Consider the following 25,476-nt stretch of genomic DNA (forward strand, 5'->3'; position numbering starts at 1 on the left):
GCTTAAGTTGTGTAAGACACAGACATAAAATCGAGAACATGAGTGTGCCATGGACAAAATGAGCTGGTTGTGGCCTTGGATGTTGGTGTGTTGTATGGTGAATAGTACAGACATTGTAAGGACCTCACGCGTGACTCTTCAGAGCCCCAGCCCAGAGGACATCCAACATGCGGAGGTTTGTCAGGCATTATGTCTTTCTATATCAACATATTTTACTTCACTGAGCATTTTTGATTCCTATTAGACAGATTACATGAGTGTTTGGGTCATTTTACTACTGTTTCAAAAATACATTTGGTGATCATGTTACAAAATGTATAAAATTCCTTCAGTGAATACTTCATAATAATATCAGTAATTATAACAATGTTATGTTACAGTAAATTCACCCTAGTAAAAAAAAAATCGTAATAAATCATTATTACCTTTTTATTTATTTTAATAATTATTAAAAGGTTAGTTCACCCAAAAATGAAAATTCTGTCATTAATTACTCACCCTCATGCTGTTCCAGACCCGTAAGACCTTCGTTCATCTTCGGAAAACAAATTAAGATATTTTAGTTGAAATCAAGGCCTCTTTTGACACCAATGTCATTTCTTCTCTCAACTCAAGACCCATAATATTGGCATAAAAGGCACTAAAGACGTCATTACAAAGTCCATCTCACTGCAGTGGTTCTACAATAATTTTATGACACCACGGAAATTTTTCCGCGCAAAATCAGCTGTTTGGATCGCCAAAAGTCACGTGATTTCAGCAGTCTGGCGGTTTGACCATGGTTTGACACGCGATTCGAATCATGAATCCATAAGCTGATTCATTAAGCTCCGAAGCTTCAGGAAGAAGTGTTTTGAAATCGGCCCATCACTAAGTTGTTGTTTTTGTACTCAAAACTATTCTTGTCACTTCATAAAATTATTGAACCACTATAGTGAGATTTTAACAACGTCTTTACCTTTATGTGTCTTGAGAGAGAGAAAATGTCATTGTTGCCAATGGAGGCCATTCTGAGCCATCGGATTTCAACAAAAATATCTTCATTTTTGTTTTGAAGATGAACGGAGGTCTTACGTTTCTGGAACGACAAGAGGGAGAGTAATTAATGACAGAATTTTAATTTTTGGGTGAACTAACCTTTTTTAAGTTAATAATTATCTGTTAATTGTAATGTAAATAGTGTGTGTGTGTGTGTGGGGGGGGGGGGGGGGGGGTCCATCGAAGTATAGACTAAAGCCTATTTTCTGATCGACAGGAATATCTGCAGCAGTTCTATCACCTGAAGAAGCGCAGTAAAAGACTTGAAGAGCTCATGAAGAAGAAGATCAGAGCAATGCAACATTTCTTTGACCTGAAGGAAAGTGGTCTTCTGGATGAGAAAACTGTGCATGTGATGAAAGAGGCGAGATGTGGGGTACCTGATGTGGAGAACTTCAGCTTGTATCCTGGACGGCCAAAATGGAAGAGTAACACCATCACTTACAGGTCCGGCACACTTACCTCATACTTGTTTTGTGAATTTACAGTGTTATCCTCCAAATTTAAATAAGTATTCCTTAAAAAAAAATGGATTACACCAAGCTTGTCTTGGTTTTGAATAGGTTCTTCTAATTGGCTAAGAAAAGTCTCATGATTTTTAGGGCCCAAGCCCTGAAAGGGCACAGAGCCCTATTGTTCTTCTAAGGACAATTTAGCTTTTTCGACTATTCGGGCACTTTCGGGGCCCTTATCATGCTCGAAAACTCTTGAAACTTTGCACACACATCGGAATCTGCGGCCATCAGGGCCGGGCTGAGGCTGGTACCCGGGCGTGGCAGGGGGGCTCGACAGCGCCCCCTAAAGTGGGGTCTGAAAACATGGTCTATAAATCAAACACACTTGCACGCACATGTATGAAACTCGGTACACATATAGAGCTCATCGGGCCAAACAACTTTCGTGCTCTAAGTTATGTGTCAGCCCAACAGGAAGTTAGCTATTATGGCTTGTTTGAAAACGCATGCTCTGGAATTTGCGATACTCCTCCTAGACGAGTCACCCAATCAGCACCAAACTCGGTCAGCATGAAGTCAAGACACTGAGGATGCCAAATTGCGAGCAACTTTCTGATATCTCAAACGGTTTGGCCGTAGCGAAGAGATGAATTTATGGCGAGAAAAGGCAAACAGGAAGTGTGTTATAACTTTTGTATACATTAATTAATTTTGATGAAACTTCAGCTGTGTGTTCGTTGTAAGAGGCTGATCACATGGATATGACTTTTGTGAGTCAAAGTTATAGCGCCACCAACTGGCAGCAGGAAGTGTGTCACTTTCAAAATTGCTTTAAATCCCTATCTTATTTTCACCCGATTTAGTTCAAACTTCATCATTATAATGTCAAAACATGGCAGATATAGACATATGAATGGATTCCTGATTCTTGAAATACTGTTGTCATGGCAACGTGTCAAAGTCTAATTATCTTTTTAGGTGTTTTTGACACTCTCCCTTAAATGACCAGTAGAGGGCAATATTGTATAAGTTTTCAAGCAAAAAACAACTTGCCTCTGTGTGTGTGTGTTTTTCTAGCCTGTTGGGGACTTAAACCTGAATGCACACAGACTCATGAGGACTCGTGTCACTGTAGGGATCTAAACTGAGGTCCCAATGGGTACAGAAGCTTATAAATCAAACAGAATGAGTTCTTTTGAAAATGTAAAAATGCAGAAAGTTGTGTGATGGGTAGGTTTAGGGTAGGAGCAGTGTAGGAGGACAGAATATATGGTTTATACAGCATAAAAACCATTACGTCCCCAAAAAGATAGTGAACCAGACATGAGTTTGTGTGTGTGTGTGTGTGTGTGTGTGTGTGTGTGTGTGTGTGTGTGTGTGTGTGTGTGTGTGTGTGTGTGTGTGTGTGTGTGTGTGTGTGTGTGTGTGTGTGTGTGTGTGTGTGTGTGTGTGTTAGTGTGCATGCTAAAAAGATTACCTCTCAATGCTGTGCTTTGGCCTGCATTAAAGGATTAAACATATTATTCTGGGTTTGAATAAAAAAATAAATGTATAAAACCAGTTTATTTGTAGGGCATTGACAATATTGTTTTATATAATTAGTTAAATAATTGTGGTAATACAAATAATTATTAATAAAAAATATAAATATAAAAAAAACATTATCCCCCCCCCCCCCCCCTCTTTCTCAGGATCACTCTGTGTGTGTGTGTGAGTGTGTGTGTGTCTGGAGGGGGTCTCTCTCACTCTGTGTGTGTGTGTGTGTCACCTTGTCTCTTGTTTTTTCATAATTTAACCCTTTCATATCATAGGCTATCACAAATATCTATCACTTTATTGTGAAAAATAAGTAAAAAACTAAAACATATATTATATATTTAATTAAATACTGGTCTTCTGAACTTACAAAATTTTGAGCTGCAAAAAATACATTTGCACATAATTGAAAGTGACCTATTATATCCTAATAATTTTAATTGTTTTCTATAACATGGGCTTTAAAGAAGGTCATGTGCTGTGTTTGCAAAGATCACGTATGACACCTCTTTAAACTAATTATTTATTGATAGAATTCAAATGGATGAAAAAATTAAATTTCCCATGATCTTATAAAAGTGGCTGTTTATAATAAACTTCCATAAATTATATACACGCATATTACTCTTACCTGACACTGATATTAAAATCATTGTTGCGGTCTCTGTGATTTGGCTTAATTTATTTTTAAGAGAAGTGTAAGGATAATACAACTTCAGCATTTGGACAGTATTCTGCACTCATTTTGAAATTGACATTTGACATCATCTGACATAAAATTAATGAATAAAATGTAATTGATCTCAGAGATGTGAGTGTTGTGGTTCCTGGTCATAGCAGCACCAGTTGCTGCAGTTAATGAGGTGAATTCAAATGACTTTGACATAGTCCCTTTATTTATTTTTCCCCATATTAAATGCCTATTGGCCTGCTGTGCACAGTTAAGCTGATGCCACCGGGGTGGCGGTGCCACCGGCTTGGGCCCATCATCGCTGCTCGCAGCTTTAATCTTTGTTTGTTATTCCTCCTGGTAAGTCTCTCAGGTTGCAGCATGTCTTTTGTAAAAATGTGGCTCATGTGAATCCTGCAGGATTGCAAGATATACCCCGGACCTTAATCGAGAAGAGGTGGAGAACTCCTTGCGTTTGGCTCTAAAAACATGGAGCGATGCCGCTCCTCTGAAGTTTGTCCAAGTAAATCATGGCAAGGCAGACATTACCTTCTCATTTCTCTCTAAAGGTACATTTTAAGCTAATTTAATGTATTTCCCTTACATTTATACTTAAAAAAAAAAACTTCTGAAAACTACAATTTCATTCATCAAGGTCATGGAGATTTCTTCCCTTTTGATGGGCCTGGAGGGGTGCTAGCTCATGCTTTTGAGCCTGGAGAGGGCACTGGAGGAGATGTTCACTTTGACGATGATGAAATATGGACGGCGGGACAAGGCAGACCAGGTACAGCACGGTAAACATTGAATCATTCATAAAGCAACTGTTGAATTGGCTATAGGGGTATTTGTAAAGAGTTGCAATAGCAGTGCAACACCATGGGTGATTTCAGAATGATGATACATTTAACAATAATAATAATTATTATTATTATTAGTAGTAGTAGTAGTAGTAGTAGTATTAATAATAGTAAATATTAGTATTATTTTAGTTGTAAATTTATTATTATTGTTATACATTAATAATAATACATAAAACAGGCTGATTTTTATTTGATTTAATAGTGATAATAGTGACAACTAAGTATTTATATATAATTATTATTATTGTTGTTGTTGTTGTTGTTGCTGTTGTTATAAATTATAAATAAATAAATAAAAATGCAGGCTGATTTTTATTTAATTTAATAATAGTAATAATGATGGTTATAGTAATTAGTTATTAATGTATTACATATTTTTATTATTTATTAAGTATTATTTATTATTTTTAATAATAATAATAATTATTAGTATAATTATTATTATTATATTTATTATTTAACATACAAATAATAATAATGTATTGTTTTCAATAAATACAAAATTCAGACTATAATAAGTGTAATTAATATTATCAATACATGGTAAAAAAATATATATATATATATACATACATACAGACAGGCTGATTTAAAATATAATAATAACAACAAAAACAACAACAAAAAATATTATAAAACTTAATTAATTAATAATCATTCATTGTGTTGATGTGGATGGCACTCCAGGATACAATCTGTTCACGGTGGCAGCGCACGAGCTCGGTCACTCTTTGGGTCTGTCTCATTCAAGGGACCCGACAGCTCTTATGTATCCAAAGTACAAATTCATCAATGCTGCAACCAGGGTTCGTACGGGTGCTTGAAATCCTTGAAAGTGCTTGAATTTTGATGTTGTGTTTTCAAGGTTTGAAAAGTGCTTGAATTTTGGATAAAGTGCTTAAAAATGCTTGAAATTGTAACTATTTCTTTTACAACAAATACCTATCTGAATAAATAGTTTGTTTATTAAATGTAGAAATAAAATGTTGGAGAGCTGAAACCTGCTGTGCTCGCGATCTGCCCGTCTATTTCCGTGTGACTCCGCCCCCATGTTGTCGTTTCAATGAACGTTGGCTGAATGATGCTAAATACGAATTTTGGATCAAACGGACACAAACCCCACGAAGTGCCTCCTGTAAAGTTTGCAAAAATACATGCAGCTTTTCACTATATGGGCGAGTCTGCTCTTTCGAGTCACATGAAAGGTAGGCTAAGTCATAGACTTTCAAGTAAGCTAACTAAAGTAGTTTACTGTAGCCTACACATTAGCGCCTATTTGTTTAACTTGCGCTATTAACTGCTAGCTAGGAATTCGCATTAGTGACAGAGTATATGTATAATGTGATAATGTAAGATTAGCATGTCCGTTATGGCATGTTCATTTGTGGAATAGGCAGTGAACATACCCACAAATTAAAACCTACAAACATTAGCTCAGTGCATAAAAATAGTGTCAGATGATCATACAAGTAACCATGGGCGTAGATTACGCGGGGGACGTGTCCCCCTCACTTTTAATAAAATGTATTTTCGTCCCCCGCACTTTTACTGGGTCTCACCGATGCTAGTCGACCCGCACCGAGCGGGATCCGAACCGGCGTTACCTGCGCGGGGGCGGGCAAGTTAACAGGGACGCTAAAAACAGCTCTCTCTAATCTCGGTTGATTGCGCGCTTCTTGAGGTTACAGTCAAATGTATTTACATAGAAACCAATGTGAATACATCAAGCTTTAAATTCAGAGACAAAAAATAATCTATGCATGACCTGTCATTTTATTCGCATCTAAATATGAGGGCGCTCTCTCTCATGGAAAGTCCAAAAGTGGATTCGTAATATCCAGTCACGCTGGAGCTGCAGCTGAAGGAAAACAATCGTTATGATGATGAAACGTGACGACGGCAATCAGACGATTGCGACAATATACATGCTTTATGTGTGTTTTTCAAGCCATCTCAATGTAGGCTATTGATGACAATAAAGTATAGGCTATCATATGAATAATGCAGCTTTTAATGTTTAGTATCTTCTGCTCACCAAGGCTGCATTTATGTAATCAAAAATAGTTCAAACACTAATATTTTGAAATATTATTACAAATTAAAACAGCTTTTTTTCCTATGTGAATATATAGTAATTTATTCCTGTGATCAAAGCTGAATTTATCATTACTCCAGTCTTCAGTGTCACATGATCCTTCGCTAATTATTCTCATATGAGGATTTTATAATCAAGAAACATTTATGATTATTATCTGTGTTGAAAACAGTTGTGCTGCTTAAAAATGTTGTGGAAACCATGATAGCCTACATGTTATTTTTCAGGATTCTTTAATGAATAGAAAGTTCAAAGGATAGCATTTATTTGCATTCATTAAATAAATTATTATCTTTTGTAATATTAAAAATATCACTTGTGATCAATTTAATGCATGTCTGATCAACAAAAGTATTAATTTATCTCTTTTTTTAATTTTACCACAAATGTTTAGATGGTTTCCACAAAAATTAAGCATCACCATGAGCAGCACAACTGATAATAATCATAAATGTGTGTTGATCATCAAATCCTCATATGAGAATGATTAGTGAAGGGTCATGAGACACTGAAGACTGGAGTAATGATGATAAATTCAGCTTTGATCACAGGAATAAATCACACTTTACTATATATTCACACAGAGAACAGCATGGTTTACATTAGTATATATATATATATATATATATATATATATATATATATATATATATATATATATATATATATATATATATATATATTTTTTTACATTGCATAAAATCTATGGAGTGTTAATGCACAAGTGTTTGTAGGCTAGTATATAAACCAATTATAAAATTGGCACAAAAAATAGGAGAATAATATTATAGATATTAATTAGTGGTTATTGTTCAGCAGTGTATTTGATATCTTGCCCAATTAAAAGCAAGAGATGCGATAAATTATATTGGTCCAAAAAAAAAAAAAATTTCTGTCCCCCTCACTTCTGAAAAGATGGCTACGCCCCTGCAAGTAACTTAGTGCTGTCAAAAATATTGATATATTTTTCGATCAGTCTGAATTTCGCACGGGATTAGACACATAATTCTACAAATTCCTGCAGATTTTGCACTCATATCTGAAGTGGGCACATACCGTTATAAAGCCGACCTCTAACATACAAGTAAATAAAATAAAAAATAGCTCCTTTTCCCAGCTAATTAATGGTCAAATACACACAAAAATGTTACACTGTTCATCTGGGTGTGTATTAACGTAAATACAGCCGTAAACGGTTCAGAAGAATGAGTAGCAGGAACAGTGTTTTGATTCCACACTCGCGTCAGGTCTTAAAGGGGCAGCAGTTATTCAAACTACAAAAAGACAAAAGATCACCTGCTGCTCTTTACTGATTATCTTGTGTAACTTTAACAGATTGATATGTATTTAATTTTTACAATAAAAATCCAATGTTATTTTAAATTTAATAACTTGTTTTTTTTTTTTTTATTCAGTATCTCACCTGAATACAGTTAGACCTAGGCCTACCTGATTTATTTGTGCTATTGTTTTTGCTTATTTGTTCTTATTTTATTACTGTTTTCTCTTCTTTTTACCATTTGAAGTCAAGCTTTCTTGTGCTGTATGTAAGCTACTGCAACACAATTACCCCATTGTAGACCACGCACTGTAAGCATATTTGTGAGATAATTGTAATGGTAATTGATCAATGATTATGAAAAAAAAGCTTAAACGTGCAGTATGCAACTTTTGGCCACTAGGGGTCACTCATTCAAAATAATAACAACAGACGTACTTTAATGACGTCGGGAAAGTACGTGGGCTCATGGGAGTTGTTGTCATTATTGCCACTGTCAACCAGGGAATCTGGCATTTCCAGCAGAAAACATGTTCACTGACAAGGTAATTGATTGTTATATTACATCTCTATTATTGTTAAGTTTAGTTACGGCTTTTCACTTTATATAATGTCAATCTAATGAAATAGCAGCGAGCTACCGTTACTTAACAAACTTATCAGTAGCGTTAGCTAATGTGTGAGACAGAATGTTGTGCGGGCGGTCGCTGTGTCAACATACCTATAAGTTGGTAGGCTATGTTGACATATTAACCGTGCATCATAATTTGAGTTACTCAAATTATAGATATGTTGACATGGCATCCGCGATTGTCGAACATTCTGTATATCAACTCTTCAATAAGGAAAGAAATTTCAATTTAGTTTATCATTACCAACATAAAACATAGTAATTGAGAGAACCAGCACCAGCAATACGTTGTTCATTGGAACACGCGCTGTGTCGCTCCCCACGTTCATCAATCATTCTAATAAACATTTATTTTGGAACTCAGAGATATATGAATAAGTAGATCATTATTAAATCGATATTATATGTAGCAAGTATTAACATATGATAAAAGTGACGGTCACCTTATATTAATTGACCAAGATAGTGGCATATTACCTTATGAAGCTAACGTTACTTTCTCCAGCTAACGTTACATATAAAACCAATAATAGCTAGTCCATCTGCGTTTTACACATGACATCATCGTGTCACCAAATATACGGATAGAAATATACTTTTGAATCAGTTTTAAAAAGTCTCTGTTTCAGTCTCCAAAAACACAGAATCCGCCTGTTTGAAAAGCCGATACAATACAAAATGTATACGTATTCAGCTAAACGCGTCTCAATGTGGTCAAGATCACTATGCAATATGCAAACATACAGCATGTTATGATTATATGATTATGATGTTAGCTGAATGGTTACTTAAATTACCTGTTTATTAAAACGAAAGCGAGATCAGCATATCTCTCTGCAGTCCGAGCTTGTCACGAAGATTTCGCCATCTTTCAAAGGCTTCTCCAAGGTTTACACGTCTCTTGCTTCTTCTACTGTCCCAAAATCTTCTCGGGTCATTTTTTCTCACCCGTACGTTTGCGCTTTGAGCTGGCAAAACGTACAGGCAAAGAGTAGTCACGATCCATTATCATACAGACTTTTTTATACGGGTGTTCCCCTTATACTGTCAGTGTTCCTCTTTGAGTTTGGCGGTTCCGCCGAGTTCCGCAGGAAGCAAGACGCAAACGTGGATATGACGTGAAAGACAGGCGACATAACGGAAATAAAGACACGGTCCGTGTCTTCGAATTAAAATATTAATTTCTCTGGATTTAGAAGTTAATTGGAACTGTCGGGATAATGTAAACACACAACTTTAAAAAATATATAACATAGATATAGTGATCTTTTCCATTTTTAATGCTGAAACATTACATATTGTGCCTTTAAGCTTTATCATATAAAGTGATCTCTTCAGAAGAAATACTTGATTGCCTAGACTTTTAATAGACATACACACACAAAAAAGAAATTAATTAAAAATAGAAAAGGTCAATGAGGTACATGTGATTGACTGTCTACCTCAAAGACGAATGTTTTCATTTTTAAAATGTTCAATAAATGAATTGAAAGTTAAGTGAACCCGTCGAGTGATTTTGTTTAGGCTAATTGTTTTTACAATTACCCCAAAGGCAGGTTAGATAGTAAGCACAGTCTACTTAGACAGTGATACATTTAAAAGAAATAAAACTTGTGATTTGGTTAAATATCTGATCCTGCTGCTTTACGAAACACGATTTTGGCTGTTTATAGTATTATTATCTTTTTAATGTGATGATAAAGTGTACGAAATAATAATTTTGACAATGTATTGGTATGTAATTTACAGCGGTGTTAGGTGCTGGAAAAATCTTTAAAATTGACCTTGAAAGTGCTTGAAAAGTGCTTGAATTTGACCTTTGAAAAGGTGTACGAACCCTGTGCAACATACGAACTACCAAGAGACGACACACTGGGCATTCAGGCTCTGTATGGTGAGTCACGTTACCAAATTTTGTTGGTAAATTGAACGAAATGATGTCATTTGTTTGTGTTTCTTTTTTAAAAAGGAAAGAAAACAAAACCACAGAGGACAATTGAAATCCCCAATAAGTGTGACCCAAACTTTTCTGTTGATGCAGTGACAATATTCGGAAAAGAAATCATGTTCTTTAAAAACAGGTGAAGCATTTGATCCTTCAGAGAAATTAATATTTGAATGATAAATGTTCATTTTAAAAAAAGGTTCAATGAACGTTTTTGAATTGTGGTCTTGTACATGTCTCTAGTTACATGTGGATGAGAACAAACTGGAAGACATACTGGAACAGACTAAGAGAAGGTCCTCAGAGGGTTTTTCTACCAAGCATCACCTCGCCTGTAGATGCAGCCTATGACATTCCTTCAAAACGAGTGGTTTATGTGTTCACAGGTAAAAAAAATATATATATATATATATATATATATATATATATATATATATATATATATATATATATATAAAATAGAAAACTGTTATTCAAATTGTAATGAAATAGCACAAAATTAGTCTGTACTGTATTTTTAAATAACCAAACGCAGTGAGCATAAGATACTTCTTTTAAAATCATTAAAAACTATCTTACTGACTCCAATCTTTTGAACTGTATTTCTTTTATTCTTCTGTTTATTAGGTCCTAAATATTGGGTGGTTCAGAAACTGGTGTCAAAGAGCTATTATGGCTCCATCTATGAGTTTGGATTTCCAGAAATAGTAAAACAAATAGACGCTGCTGTTCATGTCAGTGAAAGCGGAAAGACCTACTTTTTCACAGGAGACTACTATTTCAGGTACATTTTTTTTTCTTCAAATGTCATGATGTAATGATCAGTTGATTGGGGAATCGTAAAGAGCTAAATCAGATATCTCTCATTTTAGACATTTATAGAAGTGTGTGTATGGTGCATACTTTTCTAATAATTTAACAGCCTATCATTAAAGCTGCTGTCCATAACTTTTTTTGTGTTCAAGATTTACAAAAATTATATAATGAGAATGTACAACATGAATCCATTTTCCAAACCGTGTTTTTGTCTTACCCTGAATCATTATGGTGCACTTATAATAAGTATTTATATTGGGACTATTTCAGGCCAGACTGGTAGGTACCACTGCGGAGGAGCACAGTCCCTGAGTGATCCGCCATAGACATAAACAGAGAGAAGTAGCTTCGGCTGCAATGTTCTTCCACAAGACACATGCAGTTCTGTTTATTAACCGCAAGAGCGCAAAAGTTACGGACTGCAGCTTTAATTATTTCTAACGTAATGCATAGCTAGCTTTGGATTATCCCTAATTACCTACTAACAGTGTTTGGAAAGTTACTTTGGAAAGTAATGCATTACACAATTGCGTTACTCCCTTAAAAATTAACTAAGTGCTTTACTTAGTTACTTTTAAGTAATCCGTTACATTTCTTTTGTGTTTCTTTTTTCACCTGGACTGGGCTTTTTTTTTTTCATAACAAATTTTTTTTTTTTTTTGTAGCAGATGTAAAGACCCTTTTTAAGCAATTGTAAGGACCCTTTTACACCAACAGTGAAATAATCTAATAATCTGAAGGAAATGCCAATTCATGCATGCACAGTTGTAAAACATAGCTCAAAAAGCGCAGCTCAAACAAACCTTTCAGCTGTGCTGCCAATATTTTGTTGTACATTTTAAAAGTAATGCATTACTTGAAAAGGTAATCTGATTACGTAACCAAAGTTACTTGTAATGAGTAACCCCCAACACTGCCTACTAATCTTCGGGGTGACACTTTAAATTGTGAAGTTTTAAGAGAACAAAACCTTGTTTTGTAGTTATGATGAGAAAAAAAGTGTGATGGATCCTGGATTTCCAAGGAAAATTCATTTGGATTGGCCAAGCATTGTTGGGAAAGTGGATGCAGCTTTTGAACTCAGTGGTAATGGACTGTTTTACATCAGTTTGCTCTGTAAAACATTTTCCCTTGGAATTATATACATGTTTTTCTCAACAGGCCATATTCACATCCTCTGCAGATCAAAGTCATTTATCTTCAGCCATCAGAAAAGACATTTGCTGCACATAATGAACACTAATGCTTGGCTTGGCTGCAAAGAGTTGAAAAATGAATAGAAAAACAAATGATCACAAGTAAAGGAAGGGAATGTTTGACGGACTACTGTGCCTCATACATCAAATGTTAAATCATTTAGTTGTACAATATCAAGAGTTATTTCATCATGACATGTGGTCAGAATTGTCAGTGAATGAATAAATGTTCTTGAATTATATATTTTCTTTATATATGTATCTTTCAAAACAATCCTTACATATATATAATTGACTATATTACTTTTAAATTAAATGCACACACAGAGTTCTTTTAAAATAAATTTTAACATAAAACATCATTATTATTGTAGTAAAATTCAGTTTATGTGAGAATATAAGCAAAATCATATTTTCATTTGACTTGTGTCATTGGTTTGTGGGTGTGTCTGAGGTATTATGTTGTTTAATTTTTAGTTTAAATTAAAATTTTACATTTGACACTTCAAAAAAAGCATAGGCCCACAAACAACAAAAATACAGTCCTAGCCTGGAAGTCGTGAGAAAACACTAAAAAGACTGAGATATGGCGTCTCTGATATAAACTGATATGGCTTGTTGAGCTAAATAGTTTGGATTAGCTCTCAAAATAACAGCCTCAGACCATATATGAGTACGGAGAATGTTAAACAGCTGGGGAAAAGAGTTACTGTAGCCTGCAGCTCTAACAGGACCTTGCTTGCCCTTACTTCATTCTTAGTGACCGCATTTTACATACAAGCCACAATACATTTCTCATATAAATGCATTTTCATGGCTCACCAAAACATGTTGTGTAACATTTTAGATCATGTATGCTTTCTAATGTTTTTATGACCAAAAATAGTCAAATACTACAATTTAAAATGTAACTTATTCAGGTTGCATGTACTCAAGTATTCAGTGTCCCATGATTCTTAAGAAATCATTGATTTGATTATAATGAAAAATGGTGTACAATGAGGTCAAGACTGCTCCAAATAAACATGCTGCAGTTGGGACAGAACAGCACATAGAAATCAATGAATAGACATGCCATATTCAATAAAATAGTGATTTATTAAAATACATCATAAAATAATAAACCATCTAAAGGACAGAATAATAACATTTAACTTCCCTCTCAATACTGTAACGAAAGTATACCACCTAGAGGATGTACAAAGGAAATCATGCTCATAGAAATGTAATCACATGGTGCAGCTGATGGAAAAGGTCCAGTTAAAGTAAAAGTAAAAAAAACAACAACAAAAAACAATTAACTAAATAACAGCTGCTACAACAAAACAACTGAACTGACACTCTTTCACATACATAGTCAGTAATTACAGTTTTGCCTTAAATTATTTCCTTTTTTGTTTTGAAGAGTGCTGAATTAGTCAGGGCCTGCATACCGACATCTTTAAAGTATGCAAATGAGTTAATATGATATATCTGTACAATCTCTCACATTCTGGATGTAAAACAGAAAGCAGCTATTTAGAATTGGTAACTCTGCTGAATAGATCACACTATTGTATCGCTCTCAGTAGCACACATGGCTTGTTAAGTCCCTGAAATGCTGGCAAACAGCATGGCTTGTCCTCGGCTTTGTTACTCATCATAGTGCAGGGATGACAGGAATTTGTCTACATCCAAGTCATCAGGAAAGGAGTCCAGCTGCTTCTTCTGTTTCTGAAAAAGAAAAAGGAATTCGGATTCAGATTCAGATTCAGATTTGGATTCAGACGAAAAATGTCAGCATAACAGATGACGCATGCTAAAGGTAGATAATTAGATAGAAATGAGTCAGACTTCTCTGACTGGCTGGAATACAATGAGCTGATGTACTGTCTATTGCCTATTGGTTTCTACACAGAATGCAGATGGCTCAAAGGTATAGGTATATAAATGAAACACACACACTCACACACACACACACACTGAAATTGTCATTGTAGGTGCATGTCCACAGTGAGAGACATAATCTAAAAAAAAAAAAAAATACAGAAATCACAATATATGATTTTTTTAAACTATTTATTTGTATGATACAGCTGCAAATAAGTATTTGAACAGCTATCTATCAGCCAGAATTCTGACCCTCAAAGACCTGTTAGTCTGCCTTTAAAATGTCCACCTCCACTCCATTTATTTTGGAGACCAAGACCAAAGAGCAGTCCAAAGACAATAGAGACTAAATTGAACACCTCCACAAGGCTGGAAAGGGCGACGGGAAATTGCCAAGCAGCTTGGTGAAAAATGGTTCACTGTTGGAGCAATCATTAGAAAATGGAAGAAGCTACACATAACTGTCAATCTCCCTCAGACTGGGGCTCCATGCAAGATTTCACCTTGTGGGATCTCAATGATCATAAGAAAGGTGAGAAATCAGCCCAAAACCACATGGGAGGAGCTGGTTATGACCTGAAAAGAGCTGGGACCACCGTTTCCAAGGTTACTGCTGGTAATACACTAAGACGTCATGGTATGAAACCACGCATGGCACAGAAGGTTCCCCTGCTTAAAACAGCACATGTCCAGGCCCGTCTTAAGTTTGCCAATGACCATTTGGATGATCCAGAGGAGTCATGTGAGAACGTCATGTGATCAGATGAGACCAAAATAGAACTTTTTGGTCATAATTCCATTAAACGTGTTTGGAGGAAGAAGAATGATGAGTACCATCCCAAGAACGCCATCCCTACTGTGAAGCATGGGGGTGGTAGCATTCTGCTTTGGGGGTGTTTTTCTGCACATGGGACAGGGTAACTGCACTGTATTAAGGAGAGGATGACCTGTGCCATGCATTGCTAGATTTTGGGGAACAACCTCCTTCCCTCAGTTAGAGCATTAAAGATGGTTTGAGTCTGGGTCTTCCAACATGACAATGACCCGAAGCACAGCCAGGATAACCAAGGAATGGTTCTGTAAGAAGCATATCAAGGGCCAAAATCCCTCCTGCAGTGTGCGCAAACCTGGTGAAAAACTAAAGGAAATTTTTGACCTTTGTAATTGCAAACAAAGGCTACTGTACCAAATATTAACATTTATTTTCTCAGGTGTTCAAATACTTATTTGCAGCTGTATCATACAAATAAATAGTTAAAAAAATCATACATTGTGATTTCTGGATTTTTTATTTATTTAGATTATGTCTCTCACAGTAGACATGCACCTACGATGACAATTTCAGACCCCTCCATGTATGTGTGTGTATATATATATATATATATATATATATATATATATATATATATATATATATATATATATATTAGGGCCGGGACTCGATTAAAAAAATTTATCTAATTAATTAGAGGCTTTGTAATTAATTAATCGCATTTTAATCGCATATAAATATTTGACCTGAGAACAATGAGATGTAATTTTTCACATGTATTTTTAGTATACCACTGAATACATAAGCTTAATCAACAAAATATTGTTTATTTATTTCAGTCCAGCAGACCAGCGCAATGTTTGCCATTAAGTTTAGCAAAAGCATATTTGTGATATTTGAGGCTCGATGTGCTACGGTGATACGCAAATTCCTTGTTGTATAGCTTGCACACAACCCTGCTCTTGACGACGCTTCCATTCTTTCGTTTTTTAAAACAAAATTTCCCATCCACGGGGCCAAGCAAAGCGGTCTCATCAGCTTCTTCGTTCATGTTCACTCATGCCCTGCGTCTCAATCAGCTCCCTAGTTCCCTAGTCAGGGCACTGATCAAGACATAAGTCAATGGGCTGACTCCCTGATCAGTGCCCTTACTACTGAACTAGGGAGCTGATTGAGACGCACCCATGTTGTTGTCGTGACTCCGGAGCGCTAGTTGGTGTTCCATTATACTCGGTCCGTCGAAACTGATTTATTGAAAAACGTTCCGCGGTGCAAAAATAAATGCGGTTAAATTTTTTTTTTTTTTGCGTAATTAATTAACGCGTTAAAGTCCCGCCCCTAATATATATACATATATGTATATATATGTATATATATATATATATATATATATATATATATATATATATATATATATATATATATATATATATATATATATATACATATATATATACATATATACACACACACATATATATATATATATATATATATATATATATAATAAAAAAAGTACTTTTAATACAATATATATACATATAATAATAATAATAATAAAAAACAAATTTTTACTAAGGTAGGGGATGCAACTAAGTTTCTCACATCATATTTTGAAATAAATGAAGTAGGATATGAGATGTTGCTTCAGATTTGGTTTTAAACTATACATTTCACTACAATTTCTGCATGATTACAATATTTAAAAAAAAAGCTATATAGGCAGCTCTATATGTTTTGTGACAGCCAATTTTTTATGTTTTTTCATCAATATCAACTCACCTTAGATTTCTTTTTACTGCTTGAGGAGCTGGAAAGCTGTAGCTCTTTCTTTGCAGGAGGGCTTGTTTCAAGTTGCTTTCGTTTCTTTGCTTTAGGGATGGCGGATTTCCCAGCACTGGCCTCCTCTTGACGCAAACTGTCTTTCAGTGGACCTCCTGTCCTGGCGGCTCGTGACAGGATCATGAGTGTGTGGGCGGCCATGTTAATGCTGTTCTCACTCCCCGCCTCGCTGGCAGGACTGCAGGAAGGGATATCGGGTGTGGCGGGAGGGAGGAGATGCCTCGGCGTGCTTTCACCCTCTCTCCTAAGTCTTTGCCGGGACGGGGTTTTCAATCCATCCGTCTGCTCCTCCTGTGCGCGTCCTGGTCCAGGTGTTCTTGGGAGAGGAAGATCCGGACCTCTCACTGCTTGCTTCTTTGGCGGCGTGGCCACAGGAGCCTGGCACTGTATGTCCTGCAGCATCTCAGCAGCTTGTTTAGTTAGGGGACTCGTCTTGCATAAAGTTTTATTGGAAGTGCTCGATACAGGTGCCGGCGATTTTGCTGTAGATGATACAAGATCCTCTGTGGGGCATGCAGATGTCTGATGATGGCAGCTCTCCAGCTCATTTTCTTTATTTGCAGTGATGCCTGGAGAGTCCTGTAAGGAATCTTTCTCTGTGGATCTCTCCACTGGTTTTAAAAGCGTACTTTCATGAGACTCTTCTTGTGCACTGTCCTTTGTGTTGCCTACTGGTTTCTGCTTTGTACTCGGAGCAGATGATTTTGAGCTCTGTGAAACTACTCTACAATCCTCCTCTTGTGATTTTTTCGGGGATTCTGATCTAATGTGAGACTCTGTCTCAGTTGCAGCTTTGTTGGAAGACTTGGTATTTACAGTGATTAGATTTAGTCCCTTTTCAGTTACTCTACTTTTGGGGACTTCTTTCTGTTGATGAAATATGGTGATTTTTTCAGAACTTTTTATACCTGCATTAGGATGTACTTCTGGCAATCTAATCGTTTCTATTCTTCTTTTAGAGTTGTCAGAAGGCTGCTTCGGTTCAGCGGGTGTGTTTTCTTTGTGAATCTGCTGAGTTGGAGAGGATGTAGCAGCAGAGGACACAAGTGTGTTTGTCTGTAAGGAATTCTGTCCAGCTGCAGAGTTTTCAGGTGTGACATCAAAGCACAGTATCCTTCGATGGCTGGGACTTGTTCCACTCACACACTTTTGTTGCTCAGATGTCTGGGGAAGCACTTTTGAAACTTGTCCGGACCCAGATGTTGCAGTTTTGCCTGAAAATCAGTAAATTAAATCATGTCACTGTATTACAGTGATGCATAATCACAAAAATGCATTATAGAAACTAATCTCCAGATTAAAATGAAGAAGGTTAGCTAACTTTAATTGTGTGTAAATGTGAGTAAAAGTAAATCTCAGTAAAAACATTCATTAACATAAATAATTGAAAGTTACAGGATTACCTTTTCTTTAAAAAAAAGATTGTGCTGCATTTTATTTAATAATAAAAAATATAATGAATATAATGAAATACAAATAAAATATGCATTTAAATGAATCCTACCCATGTCAGTGTTCTCCTTGGGTGCCAATTTAGGTTGAGAAATAACTTTTGCAGGTTGCCTTACAGTGGCTGAACATGGCAAAGTTATCTGTATAAAAAAGGTATTTTTAAATTAAATAGAATAAAACTACTATTCTGTTGGAAAACTAACAATGCTTATTACTAACCTGACTGGGAAGAACTGTGAGTTTTCCTGTATTCTGCCCCATTACAGACACTGGAAGCATTACATTTTGTAACATGGGCGGAACTGGTGAGGATATAATGATTGTGGAGCCTAAAAAATTTCAAAGAATTTCAAAGATGCAGCCTTAATCAGGCTAAAAAAAGTCTGAAAATGAGTGGCTCAACATAAACACAGACATATACAACTTAAATAAAGTGTTTTATATAATCAAAATAACTCTTCACTCACCAGGCGAATAGGTCTGAGAGACATTTGGCCCCATGGACACCACAGTCCTCTGGCGAGGTGGCGTCGCTACCACATGCGGCATTGAAGACAGAGTCCCTTGAGGCACATTACTTGGAAGCAGCATGACATTTGACCGCTGCTCGGCAGCAGCCGGATCGGTAACGACAAAATAGCTGCCTGAAGGCCCAAAGGTGGGGTTGGCTTGTAACAACTGAATGAAACCGGTTTCCTGACCTGCGGGACGGGCTAGTGCAGCTTGTCCATTATTCTGCACACTCCTCATAGGTGTTCCACATGATCCAACACCCTCCGCCCCCTGTAAGCAGCTCACAGCCTGAGCTGTTTCCTCTTGTGTTATGACCGTAGAGATTGCAGGCAAAGTCTTTGCAGGCGATTTGGCAGGGGAAGACAGGAAGATGGTGGGTATGTGATCACTACTGATGCTGGAAACAGCATGGTTCAGTGCTGCATCAGTAGTGAGCCCGTCCAGCTCATCACTGATGATGATTTTCAGAGACACAATCTTACTAGGGTCAGCCTCCTTGGCCTGGACATCAGAAACACACATGGAGGTAATCGGCGTAGTGGCGGAAGATGAAGAACCTGCTGTAGGGAGATTGTTCCTGAGAGTGCTAGGCTGAGTTTGTGTGCAGGAAGGAGTCAAAGGCATTTTATTTGAGGAGGGCAGGGAAGCTGTTTTGGTGGATGTGTCAGGTTGGGGTGGGTAAAGAGAGGGCACAACCTCACTTTGAATGGATAAAGAGGTGCCCATATCCACATTCTGTCCGATGGCCATTCCTGTTGCTCTTCCAGACTCATTTACAGATGTATTATCTGAGGTTTCAGTAGTGGGTGTGGTTTGTGGTGTCTTATTTAACACAAGAATTTGACTGCTTGCATTTTCATTGAGTGTTTCAGTTGTGTGAGAGCTCTCCAGATGGACTAGCTGTTGATTCTGAACATTTACCCTCTCAGAGGCTTCATTTTCCGGTTCATCTATCTCCATCCCAACACCTTCTTCAGCAAAAGAGGAGCTTGATACAGTTTGGTCAGTCGGACGCGAATCCGCTTTATCGTTCAACCTTGGAGATGTTGAAGGGGCACCTCTGGATTGTTTATTGCCAGATAAAACTCTAGTCCTGACTAGCCCTCTCTTGGAGTTTGTGGATCCTTGTGCAGTCTGTTTGGTTGTAATACGTGGCTGCAGAGCTGTGGAGGAAGACATTGGCACATTACGAAGGCCGGAAGATTTCTTTTTGCTTTTTGACTCAGACGTATTCTGGATGCTTAGGTTTTGTCCACTACTTTCTCCTCCTGATGTGGAAGCCTCCTGTCTAGTACCTTGTATTAAAAAAATAACAATAAATTAAATTGTTTGTATATTTTTACTACACTACTTTTCAAAATCGATTTGTTTTATTAAATTGATCAACAGTGACAGTAAAGACATTTGTAATTTTACAAAATTTATATTTCAAATAAATGCTGTTCTAATGTATTTTCTATTAAATCAAAGAAATAGAAAAATCTGTATCATGGTTACCACAAAAATATTAAGCAACACAACAATTTTCTTACTAATAATATTTTTTTTTTTAAATTGAGCACCAAATCGTCATATCAATAATTCAGAATGATCATGTGAGACTGAGGAGTAATGATGCTGAAAATTCAGCTTTTCTTCACAGGAATAAATTGCATTTCAAAATATATTAAAATAGAAAACGATTATTTTAAATTGTAATAATACTTCATTGCTGTATTTTTAAAAAGGTATATGCTGCTTTATGCAAAGCTGACCCTTCTTACCTGTATCAGAGGCACTGTCTACAAGACGCGTCTCATCACTCTCCTGTGCACTAGTACTGTTACTGAAACTCCCATCTCCCAAACTCCCCTGTTCACTGCCTTCAGCCGTTTTACCTTTCCCTTTAAAAGAGATGAAAGATTATAAATGAGACTTATTTAAATAGAAAATCAGTTTGGACTATATAACATAATTTAGTTGTTATACTTGATCAGTCTCTTAAACCTACCATAATCAAATAGGTCAAAGAGCGCTTGAAATGCTGGGTCCGACTCCGTCTGTGCCAGTATGTCTTGGATGGCAACATCCGTCATATGAATTTCTCCCTAAAACAAAATTAAAAGTTAAGTACTGATAACATTTTCACAAACAACAAACGAGTTAAAGTTGTGCATTCACACACCTGGAGGCCCAGGATTTCGTCAATCGACTGCTCTTGTTCCATAGTATTGCAAGCAGCTTTTGATGTCTGAGGACTATTATCACTGTTAAAGTGATATTACAACATTAGTTTAAATAAAGTTTAGCAAAATAAAGTTATTCGTTATTAGTTGAACTATTTTCTTCCCTGTTGTTTAACATTTACCTTGCCAAGATTTTGTTGATGTTTTCAGCAAGTTTTTCTTGTAAGGATCTATCATTGAGAATTTTTTCTCTGGCATTTTCTATAACTATTTGCTGTTAAAAAAGAAAAATATTATCTTAGGTTATGCAGAAGAATATAGAAACACATTTAAAAACAAACAGAAGATTGAATCTGCCTAACTCACAGACAAGTTCTCCGTCACAGTCTCTTCACTCGGCGTTTCCATGATGAGAGAGCTGGACACTACCGTGGCCCTGGTGGTCCCACTGGCACCCAACTGACCACCTCCTCTCCGCCTCGGAGAGTCACTGCCGCAGAAAACAGAATTACACTTTAAAACAAATTATTGTTGTTACAGACTGATACTATATCAGAACTAAACTATAGCATACTGCTGACGTCATCACTCTAACCATACCATTTTCTGCGGGCCGGAGACAAAGGTCCTGGATTCAGTCTATTATCAGGGACCAGTATCTGCAATGGTGACTCCCCTATAAAAATGTAAGAAAGAGGAAAAGAGGTGAGAAAAATGGAAAGGGGCTTCTTACAAAACTCTGAAAAACTGAGATTTAAAGAATGAGAAATCAATTTTCCTTTGAGCTTTTTAGATATATAAAAGGTCATGGTAATATATGAATATCCTGTAAGTTTCACAGCTGAAAACGTCCTTTTTAATAAAAGAAAAGCTTTTATTGACACCAGGCCCAGAAAACGATTGTGCTTGCATCTTGAGGTCATCTGTTGCAAAACACCAACTCTACTGCACGTCTAATTCTGTAGCCCCGCCCACCGACTCATGGAGCTCTTCGGATCGCGCTAGCCAGCAGCAATAAACATTTTTGAAGAAGATGGCAAGATATTGCACTATTCCTGGTTGTGGAAGAACAAAGTCGCTGCATAAGCTTCCTTTCAGATCCTAATATTAGGAATGAGTGGTTGAACTTTATTCTTAATGAAGTTCCAACTGACATGGGGAAGACATTATACATGTGTTCGCTTCATTTCACCGTGGAATTGTTTGTAAACAAGTCTCAGGTCGCGCTGGATTTGCAGAAATACTGAGATTAAAACAAAATGCTGTTTCTTCTATATTGGATTCGACAGGAATGGTGCACCACACTTATGCAAAACGAGTAAGACGTGTTTTTTATATGTAATAGTATTGCATCGTTATACACTCACCTAAAGGATTATTAGAAACACCAGTTCAATTTCTCATTAATGCAATTATCTAATCAACCAATCACAAGGCAGTTGCTTCAATGCATTTAGGGGTGTGGTCCTAGTCAAGACAATCTCCTGAACTCCAAACTGAATGTCAGAATGGGAAAGAAAGGTGATTCAAGCAATTTTGAGCGTGGCATGGTTGTTGGTGCCAGACGGGCCGTTCTGAGTATTTCACAATCTGCTCAGTTACTGGGAATTTCACGCACAACCATTTCTAGGGTTTACAAAGAATGGTGTGAAAAGGGAAAATATCCCTTTTCCCAACAAAAGTACGCTGCAGTCCTGTGGGTAAAAATGCCTTGTTGATGTTAGTGGTCAGAGGAGAATGGGCCGACTGATTCAACCTAATAGAAGAGCAACTTTGACTGAAATAACCCCTCATTACAACCGAGGTATGCAGCAAAGCATTTGTGAAGCCAAAGCACGCACAACCTTGAGGCAGATGGGCTACAACACAAGAAGACCCCACCGGTTACCACTCATCTCCACTACAAATAGGAAAAAGAGGCTACAATTTGCACAAGCTCACCAAAATTGGACAGTTGAAGACTGGAAAAATGTTGCCTGGTCTGATGAGTCTCGATTTCTGTTGAGACATTCAGATGGTAGAGTCAGAATTAGGCATAAACATAATGAGAACATGGATCCATCATGCCTTGTTGCCATTGTGCAGGCTGGTGGTGGTGGTGTAATGGTGTGGGGGATGTTTTCTTGGCACACTTTAGGCCCCTTGGTGCCAACTGGGCATCCTTTAAATGTCACGGCCTACCTGAGCATTGTTTCTGACCATGTCTATCCCTTTATGATTACCATGTACCCATTCTCTGATGGCTACTTCCAGCAGGATAATGCACCATGTCACAAAGCTCAAATCATTTCAAATTGGATTCTTGAACATGACAATGAGTTCACTGTACTAAAATTGCCCCCACAGTCACCAGATCTCAACCAAATAGAGCATCTTTGGGATGTGGTGGAACGGGAGGTTCAATGCCTTCGTGCCCTGGATATGGATCCCACAAATCTCCATCAACTAATATGGGCCAACATTTCTAAAGAATGCTTTCAGCACCTTGTTTAATCAATGCCACGTAAAATTAAGGCAGTTCTGAAGGTGAAAATCAACACAGTATTGGTATGGTGTTCCAAATAATCCTTTAGGAGAGTGTAGATTGTTTTGATTATGTGTACGTGTCTTACAGAACATACATTTAGCACGCTGGACTTAGACATGTATGGGCCAATGCTCGCAAAGACGGCAACCAAAACGTAAGCCTGTTGACAGGCTAGTGAATTTTTAATTCTGTGCTGTTCACTCTCTCTTGACTTGACATTTGAAGAGTGTGCACGTGTGTGTGTGTGTGTGTGTGTGTGTGTACTTATATCCACCGATCAGGCAGGCCAAGACAAAAAATATATATATTCCAATAATTTGCGGGTGGATGAGCGATAAATCATTGTGTTTGTTTGATTAAGATGTTTATGTGATTGAGAGAATCAAGTCTCCAGTGCGGCATGCCCAACAAAACCAAGCGTTCAGGAGAGAACCTTAAAACCAGTATAGAAAATAACCTATTACTTATTAGTTGTGATGTTTTTGTGAATGTAAAAACCACACAAACGTCATTAGTTGACCTCAGACAACAGTATACAATTTTTTAAAAAGCCAGTTCATGACATCATGGACATGTTTCTCAGGACTCACCTGGCTGACTAAGGCAGAGAATGGAGGGTCTGATATGATGGGGAGTACAAGACATTGGGGTAGAATGTCCTAGCAAGGCTTGAGGGATGGACACAGTGCCGGGGACACCTTGGCCTGCTGGGGTCACTGGGGGATTCCCAGTGACCCCAATGGGAGACTGTGATACCAACAAGGGTCTCTGTTGACGTCTCATGTTTTGAATGCTATTCCGAGTGCGCACTTAATGACAGGGGAGGAAAAAAACATGCACACAAGGATTATTATTTTTAACTCAAACCATAAAACTTTTACTTGAAATATTATAAACATGAACTGAAATAACACAACAAAATTACTAAAACTACACTGTAATACTATAATATTAATGATACTTAAATAACACAGATGTTCAATAACTTTAAAAAAAATTGGGTCTGTAAGACATTTTAAAGAAATTAATATTTTTATTCTGCAAGGATACATTAAAATGATCAAAAGTGACAGTAATGACATTTATTCAAATAAACTACTTTTAACTTTAGACTCAAGGAATGAAAAAAAATAAGATTTGCCATCACAGAATTTTAAAATAGAAAAATGTTATATTAAACTGTACATGTATAATATTTCACCATACTACAGTTTATACTTTATCTTTGATTAAATAAATGTAGCCTTACTTACTGAAACCAAACTTCTGATATTGTGTTATTTCATGCCATATCCATGTATGTATTTTACCTTGTGTTTTATATACATTTGGCTAATTTTAATAACTCCAAGTCATCAAAAATAAAATTTCTGAAAGAGCCAAACTCACTTCGTTGATTAAATTGCACGGCAGGAGAATTTTGCAGCGACCTGTAGAGAACACATAAAGAATTTATTAAGGGAGGCTTTATTCTTACCCTTGCTTTGAAAAAAAAAATCTAAACATCCAATGTAAAAGAAATATTGATTCACTTGATTTGGTTGAGTGTGAAGTCAAGCTTTTTCCATAATGATGTCATCACTACTGGGATTTGATTTTCTTGAATCGTTTCTATGAAAGAAATGACAAGCATGTTATAATGGAAACAGATTCACTGTTTATCCTAAAACGCTTCCTTTACTTTTGTGGGAACTCACCTTTTGCTTTAATAGCAACATACTCATTTAAAATCGTGATCAGATTTTTTCCAAAAAGAGACTGAAAAAGAGTAATAAACAAAGACAATGTATTTTCATCTAGTAAACATGTCTT

At 36.6% G+C, this 25,476-nt stretch overlaps 2 protein-coding genes across 4 annotated transcripts in view; one reads left to right on the forward strand and one right to left on the reverse strand.

Moving 5' to 3' along the window:
- The first annotated feature begins 135 nt into the window (after positions 1–135).
- mmp20a (matrix metallopeptidase 20a (enamelysin)) lies at positions 136–12,645 on the forward strand. Its single transcript, XM_067451735.1, has 11 exons — positions 136–175; positions 1,256–1,485; positions 4,120–4,268; positions 4,355–4,486; positions 5,250–5,368; positions 10,395–10,461; positions 10,537–10,648; positions 10,756–10,898; positions 11,140–11,296; positions 12,311–12,414; positions 12,490–12,645. The coding sequence occupies exons 2-11, from the start codon at positions 1,313–1,315 to the stop codon at positions 12,606–12,608; spliced, it is 1,275 nt and encodes a 424-aa protein (XP_067307836.1). The 5' UTR covers positions 136–175; positions 1,256–1,312; the 3' UTR covers positions 12,609–12,645.
- Positions 12,646–13,603: 958 nt separating this feature from the next.
- npat (nuclear protein, ataxia-telangiectasia locus) overlaps positions 13,604–25,476 on the reverse strand; it is a 12,528-nt gene continuing 655 nt past the window's right edge. Inside the window, exons 3-18 of one of the 3 annotated variants that reach the window (XM_067450609.1) lie at positions 25,362–25,422; positions 25,197–25,275; positions 25,054–25,094; positions 24,255–24,473; positions 23,079–23,135; positions 21,738–21,813; positions 21,504–21,627; positions 21,320–21,411; positions 21,137–21,218; positions 20,963–21,059; positions 20,736–20,855; positions 18,927–20,135; positions 18,679–18,788; positions 18,512–18,599; positions 16,948–18,221; positions 13,604–14,237 (exon numbers count right to left, since the gene is read on the reverse strand). In XM_067450609.1, the coding sequence (XP_067306710.1) occupies positions 14,157–14,237; positions 16,948–18,221; positions 18,512–18,599; positions 18,679–18,788; positions 18,927–20,135; positions 20,736–20,855; positions 20,963–21,059; positions 21,137–21,218; positions 21,320–21,411; positions 21,504–21,627; positions 21,738–21,813; positions 23,079–23,135; positions 24,255–24,473; positions 25,054–25,094; positions 25,197–25,275; positions 25,362–25,422 (3,810 nt within the window). In that variant the 3' untranslated portion in view covers positions 13,604–14,156. Of the gene's footprint in view, positions 14,238–16,947; positions 18,222–18,511; positions 18,600–18,678; positions 18,789–18,926; positions 20,268–20,735; positions 20,856–20,962; positions 21,060–21,136; positions 21,219–21,319; positions 21,412–21,503; positions 21,628–21,737; positions 21,814–23,078; positions 23,136–24,254; positions 24,474–25,053; positions 25,095–25,196; positions 25,276–25,361; positions 25,423–25,476 lie in introns of all 3 variants that reach the window. The other 2 variants (XM_067450607.1, XM_067450608.1) reach the window with 2 other exon arrangements.

The sequence above is a fragment of the Pseudorasbora parva genome, chromosome 8 (genome assembly GCF_024679245.1).
Source record: "Pseudorasbora parva isolate DD20220531a chromosome 8, ASM2467924v1, whole genome shotgun sequence".
NCBI lineage: Eukaryota > Metazoa > Chordata > Actinopteri > Cypriniformes > Gobionidae > Pseudorasbora > Pseudorasbora parva.

Bases quoted from the DNA above. Each gene is read 5' to 3' on its own strand.
- mmp20a (XM_067451735.1), top strand. From the start codon at position 1,313: ATGAAGAAGAAGATCAGAGCAATGCAACATTTCTTTGACCTGAAGGAA. The intron at 1,486-4,119 runs GTCCGGCACACT...TGAATCCTGCAG, and splicing joins AGTAACACCATCACTTACAG to GATTGCAAGATATACCCCGG. The intron at 10,649-10,755 runs GTGAAGCATTTG...ACATGTCTCTAG, and splicing joins ATCATGTTCTTTAAAAACAG to TTACATGTGGATGAGAACAA.